This window comes from Megascapheus bottae, chromosome 17, assembly GCF_031878675.1.
Source record: "Megascapheus bottae isolate mThoBot1 chromosome 17, mThoBot2.hap1, whole genome shotgun sequence".
NCBI lineage: Eukaryota > Metazoa > Chordata > Mammalia > Rodentia > Geomyidae > Megascapheus > Megascapheus bottae.
The window spans coordinates 11420819-11445256 of record NC_143525.1 but is presented as its reverse complement, the minus strand read 5'-3'; the positions used below and the strand labels follow the sequence as shown (position 1 = coordinate 11445256).

The 24438-nt window shown below is 49.6% G+C and overlaps 2 protein-coding genes and 1 non-coding gene across 16 annotated transcripts in view; 2 read left to right on the top strand and 1 right to left on the bottom strand.

The window, feature by feature from the left end:
• Positions 1–21193, top strand: part of Chd3 (chromodomain helicase DNA binding protein 3) — a 29761-nt gene extending 8568 nt beyond the window's left edge. For 2 of the 14 annotated variants that reach the window (XM_090349615.1, XM_090349613.1), the window contains exons 6-39: positions 107–237; positions 393–543; positions 743–936; positions 1244–1477; positions 1658–1861; positions 3055–3266; positions 4044–4175; positions 4540–4639; positions 4971–5186; positions 5315–5515; positions 5875–6012; positions 6685–6806; positions 6961–7134; positions 7261–7402; positions 7637–7768; positions 8861–8978; positions 9178–9302; positions 9730–9961; positions 10476–10642; positions 11341–11518; positions 11935–12000; positions 13169–13254; positions 13411–13544; positions 14049–14193; positions 14364–14526; positions 15678–15796; positions 15913–16048; positions 16457–16585; positions 17014–17122; positions 17309–17441; positions 17694–17935; positions 18912–19075; positions 19318–19444; positions 19923–21193. In XM_090349615.1, coding sequence (XP_090205741.1) covers positions 107–237; positions 393–543; positions 743–936; positions 1244–1477; positions 1658–1861; positions 3055–3266; positions 4044–4175; positions 4540–4639; positions 4971–5186; positions 5315–5515; positions 5875–6012; positions 6685–6806; positions 6961–7134; positions 7261–7402; positions 7637–7768; positions 8861–8978; positions 9178–9302; positions 9730–9961; positions 10476–10642; positions 11341–11518; positions 11935–12000; positions 13169–13254; positions 13411–13544; positions 14049–14193; positions 14364–14526; positions 15678–15796; positions 15913–16048; positions 16457–16585; positions 17014–17122; positions 17309–17441; positions 17694–17935; positions 18912–19075; positions 19318–19444; positions 19923–20160 — 5294 coding nt within the window. In that variant the 3' untranslated portion in view covers positions 20161–21193. The remainder of the gene's footprint in view (positions 1–106; positions 238–392; positions 544–742; positions 937–1243; positions 1478–1657; positions 1862–3054; positions 3267–4043; positions 4176–4539; positions 4640–4970; positions 5187–5314; positions 5516–5874; positions 6013–6684; positions 6807–6960; positions 7135–7260; positions 7403–7636; positions 7769–8860; positions 8979–9177; positions 9303–9729; positions 9962–10475; positions 10643–11340; positions 11519–11934; positions 12001–13168; positions 13255–13410; positions 13545–14048; positions 14194–14363; positions 14527–15677; positions 15797–15912; positions 16049–16456; positions 16586–17013; positions 17123–17308; positions 17442–17693; positions 17936–18911; positions 19076–19317; positions 19445–19922) is intronic. The other 12 variants (XM_090349620.1, XM_090349616.1, XM_090349622.1 and 9 more) reach the window with 12 other exon arrangements.
• On the top strand, positions 13668–13809 carry LOC150051007 (small Cajal body-specific RNA 21). Its single transcript, XR_016538495.1, has one exon.
• Positions 21194–21981: 788 nt separating the features above from the next.
• On the bottom strand, positions 21982–23923 carry Rnf227 (ring finger protein 227). The gene is made up of 2 exons (XM_090349631.1): positions 23320–23923; positions 21982–23241 (listed from the first exon to the last, which is right to left on the bottom strand). Exons 1-2 carry the CDS (start codon positions 23837–23839, stop codon positions 23186–23188), a joined length of 576 nt encoding a protein of 191 aa, XP_090205757.1. The 5' UTR covers positions 23840–23923; the 3' UTR covers positions 21982–23185.
• Positions 23924–24438: the final 515 nt, after the last annotated feature.

Below are 24438 nucleotides of genomic sequence, written 5' to 3'. Positions count from 1 at the left end.
ATTGCTGGGGAGAAGCATTTTGTAGGAAGGGAGTCTAGAGGCCCTTGTTCTTCCCAGGCCAAGTCATAGCCTCTGGTTTCTCTCTGCTCTCTCCATCGCCATTCAGGTCCAGGCCATAAGAGGCGTAATAAGAGTCCCCGAGTACCTGACGGGCGTAAGAAGCTTCGGGGGAAGAAGATGGCACCACTCAAAATCAAACTAGGGTTGCTGGGTGGCAAAAGGAAGAAGGGAGGCTCGGTGAGTGGTACCTCCCTATTTGCTAAAATTACCTGGGTGGCCAGGGGTAGAGTCCAGAGACAGGGCAATGAGGGAAACTGGAACAGGAAGCCCAAGGCCCAGGGAGGGGAGTAGAATCAAGTATGCCTCACTGACAGCAGTGGGGCTATGGGCAGTATGTTTTTCAGAGTGATGAGGGCCCTGAACCAGAGGCTGAGGAGTCAGACCTGGACAGTGGCAGTGTCCACAGTGCCTCAGGCCGGCCTGAGGGGCCTGTCCGTGCCAAGAAACTAAAGAGAGGCCGACCAGGAAGAAAGAAAAAGAAGGGTAAGCTGTGTGTAAGCCTGTCAGTCTGCCTTTCTTTGCTGGCTTTCTTATTACCAATTTTGACTTCTCTGTTCAACCCTTCTCTCCTCTGGCCTCTCTCCCTGAACCCCGTCTTTGTGTTCTCTCTCTCGCTCTCGCTCTCTCTTGCTCTCTCGCTCTCGCTCTCTCTGTCCCCTGCCTTCCCTGGGGTATATGACAGTCCTGGGATGTCCTGCAGTGGCCGGGGAGGAGGAGGTTGATGGCTACGAGACCGATCACCAGGATTACTGTGAGGTGTGCCAGCAGGGTGGGGAAATTATTCTGTGTGACACCTGCCCTCGTGCCTACCACCTCGTCTGCCTTGATCCAGAGCTTGACCGGGCTCCTGAGGGGAAATGGAGCTGCCCCCACTGTGTGAGTACTTGGTGCTCTCAAGGACTCGCCCATCTCTTTCCTTCTTGATTTTAGTTATCCTCTTCCCACCCCCTGACGCCTGGGCTTCTCACTAACACATGGCTTAAAGTCCAGCATGCTATTTGAACCTTATCCCTCATCCTTTTGCCCCTAGAGTTAATATTTCTGCAAAGTGGGGTGTCTTATTCCTTTGTTTCTATCAGTCTTCTCTGCCTTTCTGGGATTCAGGCATCCTGTCTTTGCCTCTATCTACCAGTCTCGCTCCTTATCTCCTTTCTTCCATCTGTCTCTGTCCTTGGCCTCCCAGGAGAAGGAAGGAGTACAATGGGAGGCCAAGGAGGAGGAGGAAGAATATGAAGAGGAGGGAGAGGAAGGAGGGGAGAAAGAGGAAGAGGACGATCATATGGAGTACTGCCGGGTGTGCAAGGACGGCGGGGAGCTCCTGTGCTGTGACGCTTGCATCTCCTCCTACCATATCCACTGTCTCAACCCTCCCCTGCCCGATATCCCCAATGGTGAATGGCTGTGTCCCCGATGCACAGTGAGTAGATAGACCTTTTCTTAATGTTACCCTTAGGCTCCATGTTAGCCCCTCCTTGAAACCCAAATGTCTTGCTCTTCTCCCCACCCCGCCCCTGCTCCCTATGTAGCACCTTTCTTCCCCCTACTCAATGAAGGACTCTTTCTGCCTATTTCTTTCCTCATATATGTCATCCTGAAGTGTCCTGTGCTGAAGGGTCGTGTGCAGAAGATCCTGCATTGGCGGTGGGGGGAGCCACCGGTGGCAGTTCCAGCCCCTCAGCAGGCAGATGGAAATCCAGATGCCCCACCTCCCCGTCCTCTTCAAGGCAGATCAGAGCGAGAGTTCTTTGTCAAGTGGGTAGGGTTGTCCTACTGGCACTGCTCCTGGGCCAAGGAACTACAGGTACAAGGACCCTTTCCTTCCCTCTCCTCTGGGACTCTGGTTTTACCCCTCTCTTCTATGTGTTTCCAAATCCTTTATTTTCCTTCTTTTGGGGCCTTTTGCCTCACACCTTCCTGATTTCCTTGATTTCCATATGTGGTTTTCTTGATCTCCAGTCCTCTCTTTCACTTTGTTAGTTTCTTTCCCCCCTTAGGTATAACACAACCTTCTTTGTTGTTGTTGGTTGAAGCTTGAAGTCAGGGCCTGGGCATGGTCCCTTAGCTCTTTTACTCAAGGCCAATGCTCTTCCACTTCAAGCCACACCTCTACTTCTGGGTTTTGAGTGGCTAGAGATGAGTCTCATGGGAACTTTTTTGCCTGGGCTGGCTTCAAACTACCAACCTCAGATCTCAACCTCCTGAGTAGCTAGGTGTGAGCCACTAGCACCCCACAACACAGCCTTTGTTATCTTACATCTTCTCCTCCCCTCTTTTTTTTTTTTTTTTTTTGCCAGTCTAGGGGCCTGAACTCAGGGCTTGAGCACTGTCCTTGGGCCTTCTCAAGGCTAGAGCCCTACTGTGCACCACTTCTAGCTTTTTCTATGTATGTGGTATCAAGGAATCAAACCCGGGTCTTCCTGTATGCTGGGCAAGAATTCTACCACTAGGCCAAACTCCCAGCCCATCTTTTCCATGTATCATTCTGTGTGTGCGCGTGTGCATGTGTGCATGTGCACATACATGTGTGTGCCAGTATTGGAGCTTGAACTCAGGGCTTGCTTTACTTTTTTTTTTTTTTGCTCAAGACTGACACACTATCATTTGCACCATACCTCCATGTCTAGCTTTTTGCTGGTTAATTGGAGATAAGTGTCTCATGGATTTGTTTGTCAAGGCTGGCTTTGAACCAGAATCCTCAAATCTCAGCCTCCTTAGTAGCTAGGATTATAGGCATGAACAATTGACTTCTGACCATGTTTTATTTTCTTCTCAATCTTACTAGTCCTATCCCAGCCTCTTTTGCTGCTTATGTCTTCATCTACAACTGTCTTCTGACATGGTTCTGTTATTGTATTTGTTTTCCTGATTTGGCCTTACTTGGCTCTCACCCATTCTCTTTCAAAGCTTTCTCTTCCCATCCCATTTTCCTCACTGACCACTTGTTCCCTTTGTCTTTTTGGATGTTGGAACTATCTGTCCTCTGTGCCCCACCAGCTGGAAATCTTCCACTTGGTAATGTACCGAAACTACCAGCGAAAGAATGACATGGATGAGCCGCCACCCCTGGATTATGGCTCCGGTGAGGACGATGGGAAGAGTGACAAGCGTAAGGTCAAAGATCCGCACTATGCCGAAATGGAGGAGAAGTACTACCGTTTTGGCATCAAACCAGAGTGGATGACAGTCCACCGCATTATCAACCATAGGTGAGTCATTGGGCTGTGGGAAGGTCTACCTGAAAAATGACACTGTTGATTTTTTGTTGTGGTTGTGGGGCTTGAACTTGGGGCCAGGACACTGTCCCTGAGCTCTTTTTGCTCAAGGCTGTAGTATTCTACCACGCTGAGCCACAGTTCCACTTCCATGACCTGCTTTTCCTGTGAAGATTGTCCTGTGTTTAACCAAATGACTCATAAAAGCCGCTGTAGCTGCAGCTTTTTTGGCCTTGCTTCTTTTGGGGGGACTAGAGACACCAAAAGGAAAGTCCAGCATTGCTTCACTTGACTTGGCCTCTTCTACTCTCCAGGAGCATAGGACATGGCACACGTGTCTGGTGATAGGGCTTGAAAGGCAAACATGAGAAATATAATTCAACCAGACCAGTATATCAAGTGTTTATTTCTTTGTAGTCCTTACCATTGCCTAATATAAACTCAGCATATTTCATTGCTGCTTTCCCCAATAAAATGTGGCCTTCGTGACAAAATAGGCTTGTTTGTTTCCTTCAACATAGTGCCTGGTTAATAGTAGACACTCAGTAGATACTGACCAACTAGGTGAGTGAATGGTTGGAGGGCTCTCCAGACATGTTTTGTGATAATTGATATTTAGCTATCACCCTGAAAATGGTTGGTAATACTTCAACCATTCTAAACTGCCAGTAGCCCATCCTTGAGTGAGGTGACAGATATGTGTTTCTAATAGGTATGTTGCGATCCATATTTTCATCCTTCTGCTTCTCTTCTTGGCCTTCTGCCCCTCAGTGTGGATAAAAAAGGGAATTACCACTATCTGGTGAAATGGAGGGACTTGCCCTACGACCAGTCCACATGGGAGGAAGATGAAATGAATATCCCTGAATATGAGGACCAGAAACAAAGCTACTGGAGACATCGGTGAGGGAGCCGTGTTATATTTTTGAAGGCATCTGTAGATGCAGCATGAAAGCTACACTGAGCCAGCAGGAGGAACAGACACACTGTGTTTAGGGCAGTGAAATCCTGGATTAGTTTGTCTGGGTGGGGTTGGTAAAAGTACAATATAAGGAATAGAAGGAAGATGAATCTAAGTAAATGAGTAGGAAAATGAATCATCACGGGGAGAGTTGGTTCTCAAAGCCCAGGTAGAAAAAAACAGAGGGAAACAAAATTTGAGAACAACCTAGGTTATAGGCAGTGGAGGTAGGACTGGAATGGGTTCAGAAAGGTGGGAAGGGTCCTAAAGACCAAGCCTCACTCAAACCCCCTCCTTGTTCCTCAGAGAACTAATTATGGGGGAGGACCCTGCCCAGCCTCGTAAATACAAGAAGAAGAAGAAGGAGCTGCAAGGTGATGGACCTCCCAGTTCTCCTACTAATGATGTAAGTCCTCTTTCTTCTGGAGCCAGAGTGATTGATGATTTCCCCAGAGGCTGTCAATAGAACTTCCCAGGGTGTCCGCAATCTCTGAATAGTTCTTACCTTAGCCCCCCAGAGAGGCTAGGAATTTGGGCTGCCTCCCAGTAGGACTCTTTCACAGCTAGCCCTTCCCTACAAAGCTGCTGAGGATGTTTTAAGGACTGAGGGGGAGAGACCTGAGACAAGACCTCTTAAAAGCTCAGAAGCAGAAGAAATTGAAATCCGGCTGATAGCAGTGCTAGGGAGGAAGGGAGAGGAGATCAAGACCCGAGGATCCCTCATCTGTTCCTTTCAGCTTTCTGACTTCTTGATGTTACAGCCTACAGTGAAATATGAGACCCAGCCACGGTTTATCACAGCCACTGGAGGCACACTGCACATGTATCAGCTGGAAGGGCTGAATTGGCTCCGCTTCTCATGGGCCCAGGGTACTGACACCATTTTGGCTGATGAAATGGGGCTGGGCAAGACCATCCAAACCATTGTCTTCCTCTACTCACTCTATAAAGAGGTATGCATTGGGTTCTAGTGCCCTGAGATGGATGGCTGGGCTGAGACCTAGCATAGACTGGGAGAGGAGAGTGGAGGCGATAACAGGAAGTAGATTGGACTAATGGGCTCCCCACCCTGTACTCCCAGGGCCATACAAAAGGTCCTTTCCTGGTGAGCGCTCCACTCTCTACCATCATTAACTGGGAACGGGAGTTCCAGATGTGGGCACCCAAGTTCTATGTGGTGACATACACGGGTGACAAGGACAGTAGAGCCATTATTCGTGAGAACGAGTTCTCCTTTGAGGATAATGCCATCAAAGGTGGAAAGAAAGCTTTTAAGATGAAGGTAAGCCCCTTTACCTCATATCACCCTCAGATCTGTCATTTCTTTGACCCAAGAGACACTCAGCTCCTCTCTGTTCCCTCTCCACCTTTCTCCTTGCTATTCTCTACCTATTCTCATGTCTCTGTACTTCATAGCAAGTTCTCTTGGGGTGTGGATGATGGAACTGGCAGTGTGTTGCACAGGTGGAAGTTTGAGGCAGGATCAGTAATTGGTGCTTGGAGTTGAAGTTAGAGGACAGACTAATTCATTCCCAGAGGTAGTCACAGTCAGGGCAGGGTATCTTGCTGAAGGGTGGGGGGTGGAGCTGCACTTATGTGGGTGTCAGATGGCAGCCCAACAAGTAATGATTGTGTTGGCAGAGGGAGGCACAAGTGAAGTTCCACGTTCTCCTAACATCATATGAGCTGATCACCATCGATCAGGCAGCACTCGGCTCCATCCGCTGGGCCTGTCTCGTGGTGGATGAAGCTCATCGACTCAAGAACAACCAGTCCAAGGTGAGTGAGATCCCCACATTTGAGAAATTTGGGGTGTGGATTACCACTTGCTTTTGTCCTAACAAAACAAACATTAACAAACCCAAGTTGGGTACCAGTGGCTCACAACTATAACCCTAGCTACTCAAGTGGCTGAGATTTCAGGATCAAGGTTCAAAGACATCCTGACTCTTACTTCCAGTTAACCCACAAAAGAAAAAAGTTGGAGGTGACACTCCAACTCAAGTGGGAGAGTGCTAACCTTGAGCAAAAAGCGTCCCCAAAGACAGTGCCCAGGCCTTGAGTTCAAGCCCCAGGACTAGCAAAAGCAAAAACAAAACCATGCCAGAAGTAGAGCTGAGGCTCAAGTAGAGTACTACTAGTCTTGGGCAAAAAAGCTGAAGGGTAATACCTAGTCCCTGAGTTAAAGCCTCCGAACTGGCACGTTACACACAAGTGGGTGGGGGGAGGGAGAAATTCAAAAACTACTACTACTAGTTCTGGGGACTTTTTGCAGCCTGGAAGGCAGAGTTCCTGGAAACTTCTGGGCAGAGATCCAGGCTGGGAGATGGAGAGGACTAGGGATTGGGGCTTTTTATCCTAGAGGAAATGGGAGCTGGGGGACAGGGAAAGTTGATGGAGTATAGCTATTGATAAGTCTTTTGTCCTGCTCATCTTTGCCCTATCTTCTAGTTTTTCAGGGTCCTCAATGGCTACAAGATAGATCATAAGTTGTTGCTAACAGGGACTCCACTGCAGAATAATCTAGAGGAGCTCTTCCATCTGCTGAACTTCCTCACTCCAGAACGGTTTAAGTAAGTTGCTTGTTAAGGATAGTTTGAAGAGAGGAGAAGCAGAGAGCACAAAGGTGCTATGACATAATGATCTGAAGTAGAAAGAAGAGAGCCTGAAATCCAGGGGAAAGGATTTGACAGCTTGTTTTTTTCCCTATCTCTCCTGGACTGTTAGTAACTTGGAAGGCTTCCTGGAAGAGTTTGCTGACATATCCAAAGAGGACCAGATTAAGAAACTACATGATTTGCTTGGGCCACACATGCTTCGGAGACTCAAGGCAGATGTCTTTAAGAATATGCCCGCCAAGACAGAGCTCATTGTTCGAGTGGAGTTGAGCCCCATGCAGAAGTGAGATTTGGGGGGAGGTTACCTGGACTTGGGGTTCAGCGTTTAGCTTTCCAGAGTTGGTGAACAAATGCCATATTGTAATGACTTCCTTTATTGTGTCTCTTATATACCCTGCCTTGGCTTTAGGAAATACTACAAGTATATCTTGACTCGGAATTTTGAGGCCTTGAATTCACGAGGTGGTGGAAACCAAGTATCATTGCTTAACATCATGATGGATCTTAAGAAGTGCTGCAACCACCCGTACCTCTTTCCTGTGGCTGCTATGGTAGATACAAAGAGAATGGATAAATGGCTGAATCTCTAGAAACTCAGGAGGGGCTCTGTTGAGCAGAGGGATAGAGGTGGGCGAAAAGGCCAAGGACCTGATCCTTGGAGGATGAGGAGTTTGAAAGGTGTAGAAGTTGAGTTTGCGTTTCTGACTATTTTCCTCTGACTTTCTAGATACAGTAAGAATAAGAAGGCATGCTTCTTGACCCTCTTCTCTCCTTTCCTTTTTCAGGAATCCCCAAAACTTCCCAGTGGGGCTTATGAGGGTGGGGCACTTATTAAGTCCTCAGGGAAGCTCATGCTGCTGCAGAAGATGCTGAGGAAGTTGAAGGAGCAAGGACACAGAGTGCTTATTTTTTCACAGGTGATCCCATCTCCTCTGCATTCTCATTTATATCCTTCTTCCTCTCTCTCTCTCTCTCTCTCTCTCTCTCTCTCTCTCTCTCTGGGCACTGTCCCTGAGCTTTTTTTTTTTTTTTTTTTTTTTTGCCCAAGGCTAAAAGCGTTAGCATTTTACCACTTGGATCCACAGCTCTGCTTCAAGTTTTCTGGTGGTTCTTTAGAGATAAGAGTCTCATAGAGTTTCCTGCCTGGACCAGCTTTTAACCCCAATCCTCAGATCTCAGCCTCCTGAGTTGCTATTTTACTTTTTCTTGCCTCTTCTCAAGCAGCTGCACATTAATTCTTGACTTCTCTTCTGTGGCTACTGTAGTATAACAGATTGAGAGATCTTATTCCTAAGTGTCTGATACAGCTGGGTGTGATGGTACACACCTTTAACTCTATCACTCTGGAGGCTAAGGCAATAGACTCTAGAGTTCAAGGCTAGCCTGGGCTACAAATAAGACCCTGTCTCAAAGCAAACAAAAAATGAGCTGGGGAGGTAGCTCAATAGTGTATGAGGCCTTGAATTTGATCTGCAGCACTGACAAAACCAAAAATGTGGCTAGTGAATTAACTCTTACTAGCTCCTTATTAGCTGGATGAGGACAGGGGCAGGTTAAGGCTGAGTCTTGTCTCTCTGGGGAGGTCTCTGGAACCAGTACTGTTTCTTAGCCTTATTAGTGGATGGAAAGTAAATGACATACGCCCTTTAGAATTCTGATGAAAGGTATGCCTCCCCTCTCCAGAAAACTGTACCTTCAGTTATGCTAATCTTATACAGATTTCCAGAGGGTTAATAGATTTCTTTGAAGCCTTTTCCTGGGTCTTGGAGAACTTTTGTCTTAGGAGAAATGATCGTAAGTTAAAATAGTGTGGCATAGAATGTGAACCTGTAGAGCTGGAGACGGAAGGAGGAAAAATATCTGGGAGGCTTAAGACAGAATGAGGATTCAAATGTAAGGACTGCGATTGAGTGTGTGTGTGAATGTGTGTGAGTGAAGGGATAGTTCAGATTGCTGCACCTATCCTACTACTTTCACATTCCAGACTCCTTTCTTTTCCCTTGCTCTAGATGACCAAAATGTTAGACTTGCTAGAGGACTTCTTAGACTACGAAGGATACAAGTATGAGCGCATCGATGGTGGCATCACTGGTGCCCTGAGGCAGGAGGCCATTGATCGCTTTAATGGTGAGGGAGAGATGCCTTGACTCCTGGGCATGACAGGCCTGAGACACCTATGCCAGGTCAACAGGCGGAAGGGGGTTGGTGTGAGGGGATACTGGATATGCAGGCTTTGAGTTGGGGCCATAGTCATTTGTAGCCAGCAACAGATGGACAGGACTGCTGGGTACAAAGAAAACCCAGCTTTCCAACTCTCACCTTCTAGCTCCTGGGGCCCAACAATTCTGCTTCCTCCTGTCCACCCGAGCTGGTGGTCTGGGCATCAATCTGGCCACTGCTGACACTGTCATCATCTTCGATTCTGACTGGAACCCCCATAATGATATCCAGGTGAGAATCTGCATCCTGGAGCCCCTGTACCACTTTTCAGCAACGGGATATGGGTTCCTAGAGGAGAGTGGGTTAAGAAGGTCCTTCTCACTGGGCGCACTGGCTCATGCCTGTAATTCTAGCTACTCAAGAGGCTGAGATCTGAGGATCCCAGTTCAAAGCCAGCCTGGACACTAAAGACCGAGAGACTCTTATCTCCAGTGAACCACTAGAAAACCGGAAGTAGTGCTGTGGCTCCAGGGTAGGGCAGTAGCCTTGAGCTGAAGAGCTCAAGGACAACTCAACTCCCAGGCCCAGAGCCAAAGACCCAGGACTGGCAAAAAAAAAAAAAAAAAAAAAGCCCCTCTCCACCAGCCTCCTTTCCTGAGCACATGAGAATTTTTCCCTGCCACTTTCCTGGCTTACCTCTAGTTCTCACACCATATAGGCATTCAGCAGGGCTCATCGGATTGGCCAAGCTAACAAAGTGATGATCTACCGATTTGTAACCCGGGCATCTGTAGAAGAGAGGATTACACAGGTGGCCAAGAGAAAGATGATGCTGACACATCTGGTGGTAAGGCCGGGGCTGGGCTCCAAGGCCGGATCCATGTCCAAGCAGGAGCTGGACGACATCCTCAAATTTGGCACTGAGGAGCTATTCAAGGATGAAAATGAGGGTGAGAATTTTACTGTGGCTTCCTGAAGGCAGCCCCTGCTCTCTTCTGAGCTCTTTTCTTCTGTAGCTCCCTGGGAAAGCATTCTTTCTTTGCAGACTGAGGAGGAAGAAGAGCTTTCTCTGCATTCTTTGGAGGAGGATTGGCTTCCTAAACAAAACTACCCCTCAACATAGATTCCTGGGGAAAGAGTCTTTCCTTCAGGGCTCCATGGGAATAAAGCCAAGTGGAGCCTTTCCTTAACCTTTGCTAAGGTTATGCTGAACTTCTGTTAGAGCATCAAGTACCTTTTTCTTTTTTTCCAGTTTTGGGGCTTGAACTCAGGGCCTGAACACTGTCCTTGGACTTTTTTCTCAAGGCTAGTGGTCTGCCACTTTACCCACAGCACCACTTCCAGCTTTTTTTTTTTTAAATGTATGTGGTACTGGGAATCGAACCTGGGTCTTTGTGCATGCATTCTACTACTAGGCCAAACTCCCGTCCCCCCAAGTATCCTTTTATTCCCTGCTCTCACTAGGGGAGAATAAGGAGGAGGATAGCAGTGTAATCCACTATGATAATGAAGCCATTGCTCGGCTGCTAGACCGAAATCAGGATGCAACTGAGGATACAGATGTGCAGAACATGAATGAATATCTCAGCTCTTTCAAAGTAGCACAGTACGTTGTGCGGGAAGAAGACAAGGTGAGAAACATTGGGGCTTGATGTTGTATATCTTAGCTGCCACTGGAGGTCCTTTCTGAACTTTGAAGTAGTAGGGTCACCCTCTGCTTTGTGTTATTATTGGTGGTGTCAGTGGTGGTTGTGGGTCTTGAATTTAGGTCCTGGGTACAGTCCCTGAGCTTTTTTGCTCTACCGCTTTGAGCCACAGCTCTGCTTCCAGTTTTTAGGTGGTTAGTTGGAGTCTCACAGACTTTCCAGACCATAGTCCTTAGACCTCAGCCTCCTGAGTAGCTAAGATTACAGATGTGAGCCACTAGCCCCTCGCAGCTCTTAGTTTTTGTTTGCTCTCTCATTCTAGTCCCCAGCAAAGAGCAGTAGTGAATGCAAAACATCTTTTTAGTGTAATAGGTAAAGCTGGACTTTAGAGGGAGAATTAAGCACAGAAAATTCTGGTAAACACAATATCAGTAAGAGGAAGGTAAAGGGAAGCAGAGGAGAGCTGTAGAAGAAAACAAAGAATTAGGAGAAGGAAAAATGAAAAGCACATTGAGGGCACGTGATGGTAAGAGGAATATGCAGTGTCTAGAAACTGGGTGCAAACCTGAAAAGGATTTCTGTCAGTGTAGTCAGGATCTGGCTGAGGCTTGGGAGCAATGGTGTGATGGGGACAGAGGACTGGTGAGGATGAGGCTGCCAGCCTTTACTCTGCTGCCTTTCAGATTGAGGAGATTGAGCGAGAAATCATCAAGCAGGAGGAGAACGTGGATCCTGACTACTGGGAGAAGCTGCTGAGGCATCACTATGAACAGCAACAGGAAGACCTAGCCCGGAACCTGGGCAAGGGGAAGCGGGTTCGCAAGCAGGTTAACTACAATGATGCTGCTCAGGAGGACCAAGGTGAGGACTACCCCAGATGCTGGAGATTGGAAGGGAAGGCATGGAGGTGAGGGTTAACTCAGAGGGAAACTAAGGCCAAAGACCTTCCAGGGAAGTGGTCAGGAAGGGGCATGAAGAATCACCCCAAGGCCAGGTGGGTTTGCAAGTGATTTAACTCCCAGGGAGTTGAGAGGAGTCCTGTGGATCCCGGGGGAGTGGCAGAATAGGAGCTGTGGAGATATTAAAGGTGTTGGTGATTACAGAAGATTCACATTACATGGCCCTGAGTTAGACTATGGCTGTGCCCCAACTTTCCTAGAGGGTCAGGACCAGGATGAAGGTCTGCCAGTCTACAAGGAGAGGAATCTAAGCAAAAATGGCTCTAGCATGGCTTATAGTCACCACTGACCCTGAACCCACTCTCTGTATCCTCACAGATAACCAGTCAGAATACTCAGTGGGATCAGAGGAAGAAGATGAAGACTTTGATGAGCGTCCTGAAGGTGGGCTAACTTTCTGCCTCAGTTCTTCTCAGTTTTATTTGGCAGCACTTAGGTTTGAACTTATTGCTTAGAGCTTGCTAGATAGGTATTCTAAGGCCCAGTTCTGGCTGTGTGTCTGTATGTACGTGTGTAGGTGCACACATCCATGTGCACTGGTACTGGTGCTTGAACTCAGAGCCTCTTGCTTTGTCTTGGCTTTTTCACTCCAGGATGATTCTCTACCACCACCCATACCTCCATGTCCAGCTTTTTTTTAAAAAAAATTTTATTGCCAGTCCTGGGCTTGCGCTCAGTGCCTGAGCACTGTCCCTGGATTTTCTCAAGGCTAGAGCTCTACCACTTGAGCCTCAGCACCACTTCTGTTTTTTTTTTTTTTTAAATATGTATGTAGTACCGAGGAATTGAACCCAAGTCTTTGTGCGCGCTAGGCAAGCACTCTACCACTAGAGGCCAAACTCCCGGCCCCTATGTCCACCTTTTTTCTAGTTAACTAGAGATAAGAGTCTCTTGGATTGTCCTTCCTGGCTGGCTTTGAACTATCAAATAAAAATGCTTTTGGGAGGTAGGGGCAGATGTGGTAGTGTATTCCTGTAATCCTACCACCGAGTGGGCTGAGGTAGAAGAATCATAAATTTAAGGGTAGCCCAGCTACATACAGAGGCCTTGCCTGGAAACAAACAAACAAAAAGCTTCTTTGACAGAAAAACTAAAGGTTAAAGACAAGTAGAAAGAAGAAATGCCAATAATTTCTGTTAACATTTGGAGTATATAATCATGTAGGCTGAGATCAAGAAATGTAGCCATCTGTGGTGTTCTCTCTTATAATCTCAGTTAACTTGAAAAGCTGAGAAAGGAGGATCACTTGCACCCATGAGTGAAAGGCTACTGTAGGCAACACAATGGAGCCCCATCTCAAAAAAAATGAGAAAGATTACATTGTTTTACCTTCCAACTGGTAATATTGTCAAATAATTGCCATGGATTTTTAAGTACGGTTTTATTCTTTTAGACTTACTGGGGTGGTAGTGCTGAAAGTTCTGGGAATAAAATTAAAAGTTAGCATGGCAGTCTGTTCCTGTTTTCCATGTCTTGTGGAAATGGGGGTCTGGAGGAGGACTGAGGCCTAGAGGAGTTGCAAGATATAATCGGTGTCACCTCCCACACTCAGGCCGTCGACAATCAAAGAGGCAACTCCGAAATGAAAAGGACAAACCATTGCCTCCACTACTGGCTCGAGTTGGTGGTAACATTGAGGTAAAGACTTGGGGCCCAGGCCCTCATACATTCTCAAAAGAAAGGAACAGATCAGAATCAGTGAGGTTAGAAAGAACTTAACCCCCAACCTCACCCCCGACAAGCCCCAAGACCAGTGGGCAGTCATAGCCTGTGTCTCTTCTTGCCACACTTCAGGTGCTGGGATTCAATACTCGTCAGAGGAAGGCTTTTCTCAATGCTGTGATGCGTTGGGGGATGCCACCACAAGATGCCTTCACCACCCAGTGGCTGGTGCGGGACCTCAGGGGCAAAACTGAGAAGGAATTTAAGTAAGTATAGGTGGTTGGGGGCTGACAACGGGGTAAGAGCTTTGGGTGTTTTCTTCCTCTTGGCCACCATGTGATGTAACCTTACTCAACTGATCACCATCTCCCTGCCTTAGGAATACTCTTGGGCCTGGTTTCCTGGGAGGTGGGCTCAGCCTATTCCACCTCCCCTCAGCCAAGCCTAGAATAGAGCAGGGCCAGGCTTCCTCCTTTATGGAAGAGGCATTGGAGAAAGGAGCCTCACCTGAGCTGGCCTGGCCTTACATTTACTAGGCAGGAGGAGCTGGTGGACAGGATGAACAACGGACTGATGGGGCCTAGGAGATGCAAAGGCACAGATGTCAGGGAGAGGATTTAGTGGCTAGTAGAGTAAGAGGTCCAGGAAAGAAGTTCTGGAGGCACTTGGGGCGGGGGTGAAGCTTCAGGAATTCTATCATGTTTGTGCTCTCCCTCTCCTGTGCTGGTTCTGAGGCTCCCTGACCCTCTTCCCTTGCTCACGCCCCTTAGAGCCTATGTGTCATTGTTCATGCGCCATCTGTGTGAGCCTGGGGCAGATGGCTCTGAAACCTTTGCTGATGGGGTCCCTCGGGAAGGACTGAGTCGCCAGCAAGTGTTGACCCGCATTGGAGTCATGTCTCTTGTCAAGAAGAAGGTATGCGTCTCCCACCATCCTGAAAGTCAGCCCCTTAGGTTCTGTCCTTTCTCTGCCTTCCATCCCTGAATTCTGGGTTTCCAGTAATGCAAGTCAGAGGGGATTAAGCTGTCTACATGTTCCACGTCGGTAGCAGATCCCTTTCCCCCAACACCTCCCCTCTTCCTCAGGTACAGGAATTTGAACACATCAACGGACGCTGGTCAATGCCAGAGCTGATGCCTGACCCCAGCGCTGAATCCAAGCGCTCCTCCAGGGCCTCCTCTCCTACCAAAACAACTCCCACCACTCCTGAAGCTTCTGCTGCCAACAGTCCTTGTACCTCTAAACCTGGTAATCAAGAGGCAGAATGGCGGGAGAGACAGAAATGGCTTGACCAAGAGTCAGGATGGGAAAACCCTCTGCCTTCATTACTTTGTTAGTCTATGCCTATAATGAGATCATTTGAGGTTGAGTAACTTTTTTCTTTTTTTTTAGCAGTCTTGGGCTTGAGCTCAGCGCCTGAGCCCTGTCCTTGGACTTTCTCAAGGCTAGAGCTCTACCACTTGAGCCTCAGCACCACTTCCGGCTTTTTTTTCTATATGTGGTACCAAGGAATCAAACCTGGGTCTTCATGCATGCTAGGCAAGCATTTTAACCACTAGGCCAAACTCCCGGCCCCATGGTTGAGTAACTTTTTAAAGAAGCAGACTTACTTTGGCTCCAGGTTCTGGAATTGAAAGTTCAAGGGGTCATGTCTGGTAATAGATAGCATTCTTTCTGGCAGAATCCTGATGGTGAGGCAAGAGATCACATTGTGAGAGGGAGTTCTCAAAGTATATTCTAGTCTCTGTCTTCTTGGTTATTTTGATGATGATGATGATGATGATGATGATGATGATGATGATGATGATGATTTGTATTACTGGAGGTTGAATCTCGAACCTTAAGTGCTGCACCACTGAGCTACATCCTCAGTTCTTACTTTATTTTGATTTTTTTTTTGCCAGTCCTGGGTTTGAACTCAGGGCCTGAGCACTGTCTTTGGACTTTCTCAAGGCTAGAGCTCTATGACTTGAGCCATAGCACCACTTCTGGCATTTTTCTATATATGTGGTACCAAGAAATCAAACCCAGGTGTTCGTGCATACTAGGCAAGCACTCTACCACTAGGCTACACTCCTGGCCCTTGATTTTTTTTTTTTAATGCTGGTACTGGGTCTTGAACTCAGAACCTCATGTTCTTACTTGGCTTAGGCTGGTATACGCTTCCAGTTCCATTTCTCCTTATTATTTTTTTTAAGCCAACAGGACTCAGTCACAGGTCTCCACTCTAATAATCCTAACCGATTCCCCAAAGCCCTGCTTCTAAACACTGGAGTCAGATCAAATGTCTGTCTACCCTTTTAGAAATGCCTTCCTGTGGGTATTTTCAACTATGTGAACCCCTGCAGGATACCTCAATTTTATCCCGACCATAGCACCCATTCTACCTTCCCCTATAGCGACTCCTGCTCCAAATGAGAAAGGGGGTGGCATAAGGACACCTCTTGAGAAGGATGATGCTGAAAACCTAGAGGAGAAGCCAGAGAAAAACAGCAAAATGGAGAAGATGGAGTCAGAGGTGTGTGGTCGCCTGGCTCCCTCTGAGGAAGGGCGTAGTGGGGTCTGGAAGGGTTTTGACAGCCCAGGTTTCTGGAGTCTTCTGGCTCATTTTATTTTCTCTCTACTCTCCTCTAGGCTGATGCCCCCAGCCCAGCCCCATCACTTGGGGAACAGCTAGAACCAAGGAAGATTCCACTAGAGGATGACGGGCCAGGAGTGCCTGCAGAGATGGAGCCTGAACCTGGGTATCGAGTCGACAGAGAGAAGTCAGGTAGGCATATGGCCTTAGGGATGATGGGCTATTTGAACTTGAGAATTCCCTCTTCTGGGATCAGGGGATGAGGGTGACATCTTCCCTTCCTATCCCCTGCCCGCCTCCCGCAGCCTCAGAGCCAATGCCAGGAGAAAGGGGGGAGGAGAAGCCATTGGATAGACAGGAACACAGGGAGAGGCCGGAGGGGGAAACAGGGGATTTGGGCAAGAGAGGGAATGGGTGGAAGGAATGGACACTTGAGTCCCTGAGGGAATCAGGGGAGGTGTAGTCTGGGAAACTGAGCGCTTAGGACTCGGGGGGGGGGGGGGTAGCTGTTGGAAGGGCCAGCATAGTACAGGGAGTAAGTAGTCTTAAGACCTACAAGGAGGCTGTACTGAAGGGTATGTTTTGTCTTATCTGCCCTAGCAGAAGATGTAAAAGGGGACCGAGAACTTCGAACTGGGCCTCGAGAGGAGCCACGGTCCAATGGGCGCCGTGAGGAGAAAGTGGAGAAGCCTCGGTTCATGTTCAATATCGCCGATGGTGGTTTCACAGGTGGGGGAGGTTCTTACTGCTATGGGGTCTTTGTGCTCTTCACAGCCTCCTAGAGTTTGTGATTTAGCCTGAGGCCACCTGCTACCTTAAACTCTGATGCCTAACCCGAGTGCTGGCTCCAGGGCCTCCTCTCCTACCTGAACAGCTCTTGCCACTTCTAGTGAAATGGTGCTTGTTGACAATAATCACTGCTGTCAGTCTTCCTCAAGCACCACCTAACTTCACAGTTGTCTCTAAGACAGCATTTTATTTCCATCCTAACTGGAAACTCTGTAACCTACTTTAATTCCTCACCACTAACCTACTCACTCCTCTGAAGGAACATTTAGTACTTTGCCATTCTTGGGTTTCTCTCCATACCTGCCCATGGGGTCTGGTTGTGGTTCACAAACCCCTGATGCTTCTTCTGTCTGCTGTGCTCTTTGTAGAGCTTCACACACTGTGGCAGAATGAAGAACGGGCAGCCATTTCCTCGGGGAAACTCAATGAGATCTGGCACCGAAGACATGACTATTGGCTTCTGGCAGGGATTGTCCTGTATCCTTTGGTACAAACGCGAGAACATTCTCTCAGGAAAGAGGGGAACTACAGGGAAGATGAGACCCCACCCACAGAAAGGGAGCTCATGCCACACCTGGGGGAAATCCAGCCAAAAGGAAGAAGTACTTTCAGGCAAGCCCATTCTGTTAAGCTCCTTGATGGTCCTCTTTCCTTGATTGGCAGCCATGGCTATGCACGGTGGCAAGACATCCAGAATGATGCTCAGTTTGCCATTATCAATGAACCATTTAAAACTGAAGCCAATAAAGGGAACTTTCTGGAGATGAAAAATAAGTTCCTGGCCCGGAGGTTCAAGGTAGGGATGAGGGAGGAGAGGTGTAGGACTGAAGAGGCTAGGTCCGGTGTGGGGTGGTTAACGCCTTCAGGGTTGAGGCATTACTTGAAACCAAGACCCACATGTTGGGGCCCATGGTCTGGATCAGGGTTTCTGGGATCACAGTGTGGATGTAGAGGTGCCCTGGCCAGCGGCCAATCTGCCCGACTGTGTCTGGTCTTTCACTCGCCTCCTTGCGGCTAGCTGAGCTCCATGTTCACCTTGTGTACTCAGCTCCTGGAGCAGGCGCTGGTGATCGAGGAGCAGCTGCGGCGGGCGGCCTACCTGAACCTGTCGCAGGAGCCGGCGCACCCCGCCATGGCCCTCCACGCCCGCTTCGCCGAGGCCGAGTGCCTGGCTGAGAGCCACCAGCACCTCTCCAAGGAGTCGTTGGCAGGGAACAAGCCAGCCAACGCCGTCCTGCACAAGGGTAAGGGCCGCGGCGGCCCCGCGCGGGGGAGGGCCCACAACGCTGCGTAAGTCTTCACCCCGCACCCCTCAAAATCCTCCCATGTCCCTGACCCCTTTTACCCTCTGAACCAACCCTCTCTGACCTCTAACCCCACCTCTGGCCCCCTTGTCACCCCCTGGATTTTAGCTTCTGGCCCTCCCTCTTCCATTCTGGATAGTGTTCATATCAGTGCCCAGTAGGGGGACCTCTTTCCGTGCAGATGCCCGCTGCAGTGGAAGCTGTTCCCTGGCAGCGGGCTGACGCTGCCAAAGTCACTCCATTCGAGGCCTTGGCCTGAGCCTACACACAAAAATCTTTAGCTCTGATTCCACAGATCACATTCCCTTCCGTGCCCGATTCTGTGAGGCAGAAACAATTGCCTCTCTTGACTCCCCCACACTGCATTTTACGTTGATATTAGAAATTAAATTCCAAAGCCCTCTCTCTAGTTAATCTTGCCTGGTGTGGTGACTAGTTGTTCTGGCCCCTTTAACTCCTGTCCTAAATTTCTTGGATCTGTAATGTCGATCCTGTAACCTCCCTCTCCCTTTTCACATCAAAACCTTGATTCCTTAAATCACTGACCACCACCTCCATGCCTCCTGACTGTTTCCTCCCCATCATCCCCAACCCCCAAATCTTGCTCTTCCAGTATGGGATGTTCTGACAACTCCCCACTCCTGTGTCTTCCGATGTCTTCCCCTTCCCCCTCCCTTTTCTTCATATTCCCTTGTATTCTTTCTCTCCATCTGTCCACTGTGATGATCTGGTCTCTGTCTCTTTTCCTGACATTTCCTCTCCCCTGGGTCACACTTTTTCTGTCTGCTTTCTGTTACTTTCTTGTGTTGCTTCTGTCACTTGGTCTCTGGTTCTTTGATGTTTGTGTCCTTCTCTTTTTCTGACTATACCTGTCTATTTGACTTCTTGTCACTTTTTCTGGCTCCATCTCTCTCTTTTCCTATCCCTTTCTTGCCCTTCTTTCTCCGTGGCCCGGGCCCCAGTTCTAAACCAGCTGGAGGAGTTGCTGAGCGACATGAAGGCGGATGTGACCCGCCTGCCAGCCACGCTGTCCCGAATACCCCCCATCGCAGCCCGCCTTCAGATGTCCGAGCGCAGCATCCTCAGCCGGCTGGCCAGCAAGGGCACGGAGCCTCACCCCACACCGGTAACCCTCTTCCTCCCTAACTCATTTCCCTGTTGTTGCTCCTCCTGCATGCACACATTCACTTCTATCAGAATCCTATACCATAGGAAAAACAACTTGCTAGACCATGGTCTTCACCTTGAGTGAATTTCCCTGTCTGGGTCACACCCCTCAGCAGTTCTGAAGTGTGGCTCATGTTCCTATGCAGCTTCTGTCTTCTACTGTGAACTGTCTAACCAACCTCAGCTCGCTCTCTATTCCAGGCATTCCCCCCAGGTCCCTACGCCACACCTCCGGGGTACGGGGCGGCCTTCAGCGCCACACCCGTCGGGGCTCTGGCCGCCGCAGGCGCCAATTACAGCCAGATGCCAGCCGGGTCCTTCATCACAGGTCAGCTGGTAGTTTCCAACTCTCTGCTTCTCTCTTTCCTCCTTGGCTAAGCTTCACTCCTGCTCAGTACCTTGGTCCTGTTCCAATCCATCTCAGTTCTGTGGAAGTAACCTGTGTTTTAGGGAATGGAGTTGTCTTGAAGGGCTTTGTCCTACTCATCCTTTCTGATTGCCTTTTCTGTCCTCATGGTCAGAAACCTCACCCAGGGTTTCTGTGGGTCTGTGGCTTAGTGTCTCCCACCTATGCCTTCTCTACCTGAGTGACCTCAAGGGAGAGTGATTATGAATTTAGAAGGGGTAGAGTGAGGGTTGGAACCTGAACTTAAGTTGTGTGGCACAAGGGAAATGTCAGGAAGAGGTCTTCTCACCCTTACCCAGGAAAACTGGAAGTGACCTAGAAGCAAGGATTGGGTTGTTGTCAGAGGTTGATACTTGGCGCTGTGTGGGGATTGACCTTTCCTTACCCCCTTCCCAAACAGCCACCAACGGCCCTCCAGTGCTGGTGAAGAAGGAGAAGGAAATGGTGGGGGCGTTGGTGTCAGACGGGCTGGATCGGAAGGAGCCCCGAGCCGGGGAGGTGATCTGTATAGACGATTGACTGGATCCCAGGCCTGCCCTTCACCCAGGCCCCGTCCCCGAAGCCGACCCCATACTCAGGCCTTGGGGCCTGCTGCCAACCCTCCACCTTTCCCACCCAGTGGGCCACCGCTGGGCTAAGAGCCCCTTGCCCCTTTATAACTCCTCTCTCCAAGAAGGGCCCCTTGACCTTCTCCACTTCCAAGTACCTTTCCCACCAAGCTTTGAAATCTGTGCTGGTGTGAAGAGGTCTGGGTGGGAGATGGCTAGCAGGGTCTTCCACGTACCTTTATCCCCCACTGCCAAATACACAGTTTCCTAATAAATGATTCTGGGGAGGACAGAGGTGGAGCCTCCAGTCTCTTTTCCTGCAATATCAGCTCCACCTCTTGCAGAAATGGGGGTTGAGTCTTGCCTGGCCTGTAGGAATTTTTCTGGGGAGAAGAGTTTCAAAGAGAGGAAGGGTACTTTTAGAGAGGAATGAAAATGAGACCCAGGAGGGAGAAGGGAGAGGAGGGGTGGCTGCATGTTACCTCCCCTGCTTCTCCCCAAAGGGAGGGTGGAGCACTTACAAGGGAGGGAGTCCATTACTGTTTGGCCTCAGAATAAAGGAGCCATTCATTGGCTCAGTTACCTCCTGTGTACTGGCATCTTGAATTGGGAAGTATCTCTCCCTTTCTAGGGACCAAGGACTACCCCCACAGAGTAAATGGTTGGGTGATAACTCCCTCAAGCCAAAGAGGAGCTCCCCAACCTGTTCTAGGAACCCAGGTAGCCTAGGAAGGGTGGGAGAGAATACAGCAGGCCAAACATGGGGGCAGCCCCCCACCTCCCCGCTCTGGGGCTCAGGTTTGTTGGGGACTTCTACCTTCCCTCCTAAGGCCTAGATACAGATTTCAGTGTGAGTGGGTCAGGCCAGGAGCCTAGTCAGGGGACAGCCTTGTTTGTGGGACCAGAACAACATAGTGAAGGGCAGGCGAAGAAGGTGTAAACACACCCTTCCCAAGGGGGGCAGGGAGTGGTAGTTTGCATGGCAAACCCCCCACTTGCTCTGCTGCCCCTTCACTTTCTCGCTGCCCCTTTCCCAGTCTCTTCACACCCACTCCTGATCTGTCCCAGTCCCCTCTTCTGTATCAGGTTTATTGGTTGTACATATAAATTATACTTTCCTTTCTGTGTGCTGTTATTTTTGGCTGGGGCGATTTCTTGTGGGGTGGAGGGATAAGAAAGGTGATTGCTTCCTGCCAACTTATCTTTATCCATCTCTCTCTCTGTTTCTTAACCTTGTGACTTTTCCTTTCCTCATTTGTATCTTGAGTCATTCATTAAAACTAGAGCCCTTTTCCCATGCTAGCCAATAAGGTGGGTGCAAAGATGGAGGACAGGCAGCAGGAACCTGAGGATACAGTGGTGGGGTACAGAGGACACTGGGCTTCCTGGACAAGAGTGCAGCAGAAATGTGTGGCCCATTTCAAAACTGTCTTCTACCTCATACCCAGTTCCTGTAAAAAGCAGCAGAGGTCACTGCAGCTCCACTAGTTCAACTCTACTATGAAACAGGAGAGGAACAGGTCTTTTTTTTTTTTTTTTTTTTTTTTAAGAGGGGGGTGTGGGAATGCATAAGGCTGTATAGTTTGCCAAAGGTCTAACTGCACATCACTGTCCTGCATTTATTCACCACAGGAACCTCTGAGGTTGAAGCAAGTGAGACTACATACTATTCTTGTGACTTATTACATTAAAAAAAAAAAATCAGAGGCAGCCCGGTTCATGCCTGTAATCCTGCTCAGGAGGGTGAGATATGAGCTACCCAGACAGAAAAGTCCCCATGGGACTCATCTCCAATTAACCATGCAAAACCAGAAGTGGCGCCGTGGCTCAAGTAGTGGAGTGTTATTCTTGAACACAAAGAGGCCCAGGGATGGCACCCAGGCCCTGAGTTAACACAACAGATAAGTCCAACAAACATTTATTGAGTACGTACTGTACATTAACACTGCTGTTGTCTTTGGAGATAATCTCATGAAATTTACACTCTGGAGAACACTAAACATGAACTAGAATAAGGCATTATGTTATAGACAGAGTGGAGAAGCTCCTCAAAGAAGGAATGTTGAGACAAAGAGAAAAATGCCAAAATACAGTTCTAAAATGGACCACTATCCACCATAAATACATTCAAGAGCTGTCAATTTTAAAAAATGAATAAAAACAGCAAGTTCTAAAAAAATATTGAGGTCTACACTTATAAGTTCACATTAACTCAAAAATGTATGCTTTCTTCAGCGGTAGAATGTTACCTTAGAACAGTCGCTTCAGAACATTCACAGGTAGTAACATTCTGAAGTGTCTTAAGATTTAGACGGATGCTTACGTACACAAAAATCACCTGGGATTGTGAAAATAGGGTTGGGTTCAGTAAATTTGTAGTGGAATCCTGAGATTCTATACTCTGAACAAATTGTGTCACTCCCAAGTGACACAATGGTCATTGACAATGATTATAAAAGTTACAGGACTTTAAAACAGAATCCATAGCATGCAATGATGATGTCCCATTATGGGACACTTTTCCCCCCAGTAGTGCCAGGGTGCCCAATGGCTAAAAACATAACAAAAGTTAGATTTTGATGCCCTTACTAAAAGGCTCTCATCCTTCATAAGTCATAAGTGCCCCCAAAAAACGCCCTATGTTGAAAGGATACTATATAAAGCAAGGGCCTTAAGTTCAAGGCAAGGGGGCATCGCTAAGTTCTGAGACACAGAACTGGCAATGATCAGACAGTAGGCTATAAACATCCCTACATGCCAGAGAAGAGATTGTGACCTGAAAATCAGGCTTATTTTCTCCTGCTCCGACTTTAAAAAAAAAATCTCCATCCACTGACAACTGCTACAATAGGATCTCTTGTTGCCATACACCCCAGTGTCCCTTTGGACAAAATGTCAAAGCCACAGCTAAAAGCCACAACCCACACACCCTGGACTTCGTCGGTAGCCGCGGTCCATCCGGAAAACGTAACGCAGTCAGCGGAGGAGTTGGTCTGGGCATCTTCCGCCCTGGGTTCTACTCGTCCTCGTGACTTGCCACTCCTCCCCGTCGGAGGAGCCCGGGGCTGCGGCTTCCACCTTCTTCCCTGACCGCCACGGCTCTCGGGTGACAGGCTCACAGCGTGCAGCGGGTCATGTGGGCAATGTCCTCGATCTCTGGGCAGTAGAGCACTGGGGAGATGAAGACGGGTTAGTGGCCGCGAGACGAGGCCGCGGCGTCCCTACGACCCTCCCGGGGCCCCTGCTCACCGTTGCTAGGCAGCGGACGCCGCCAGTTGCGCGAGGGCGCCCGGACGCGGCCCCAGAGCCTCCGCAGCGCGCGCCAGCCGGCACTTCGCGGCCCCGCCCCGTCCCCGCCCTCCTCCTCCTCCTCCTCCACGCCGTCCGCCTCGCCGCTTCCCTCGGCCGGGCTTGCCGTCCCGTCCTCTCGTTCGCACTCGGCTCGGGCTTTCTCCTCCAGTCGTGACCAGAGGGCCGAGTCGAGGGCCACCTCCGCGACGCCGCCACGCGGGAGCGGGGTGGGTGCGCGGCAGAAGGGGCACGTGACGACGCGGCGCAGGCGCACCACGCGCGCGGCCGCCCCGCCACCGTCGCCGCGCGCCGCCAGCTCGCGCAGGCAGGCGGTGCAGAGCGTGTGGCCGCAGCGCGCGCGCGCCGTGCCGGGCAGGCGGCGGGGAGCGCGGCTGTCGAGGTTGAAGGGTCGGTAGCAGATGTTACAGTCCAACTCGCTCCGCTCCGGAAGAGAGGGCACCCGCATCAGGAGCTGCATGGCCGCCGACGCCGGGGCCTCGCGCGCACACGAGGCCGGCTCCGCGCGCAGGGGCGGAGGGTGGATCCTGGGGCCGGCGCCGCGGCTCCGCGTGCCTTTTATGAGTGCGGCCCCGCCCTGGGTCGTCCCTCGGCGCCGCGTCCGGCCGCTCCCCGCGGCGGCACGTGTGGGGGCGGTGGAGGCGCAAGGTGGAATGCGCGCGCGAGTGCGCGGAGGTGGCGGCCTGGGCGTGGCCGAGGAGGGGGCGGGGTCTGTGGAGCGAGGCCACTCCATCCAGTGCCTCCAACCCCCAGACCCCGACACAGGTCCCCAGCCCTTCTCTGGCCTATTGGCAGAGGGGACAGACCTAGAAGCCATTTATACTGTCCACCTCCGTGCGCATTTCAAGGGATCCTGCCCGTAGTAATTCTGCATCGGCCCTCAATTCTATCATCCACGATCTGCCGTGCTCTAGTAAGGCCAGCTCCCCCAATCCCCTTCCTCCCGAGGTGTTCAATCGCAGCCTAAGGAGGGACTTGGATTCCAGGCCGTGGCCTTAGGAATGCTGACCATCATTTCCTTCCGGAGTATCCAGGCCTGGACACCCACACGCTATGATG

Bases quoted from the DNA above. Each gene is read 5' to 3' on its own strand.
- Rnf227 (XM_090349631.1), bottom strand. From the start codon at position 23,839: ATGCAGCTCCTGATGCGGGTGCCCTCTCTTCCGGAGCGGAGCGAGTTG. The intron at 23,242-23,319 runs GTGAGCAGGGGC...TCATCTCCCCAG, and splicing joins GCGTCCGCTGCCTAGCAACG to TGCTCTACTGCCCAGAGATC.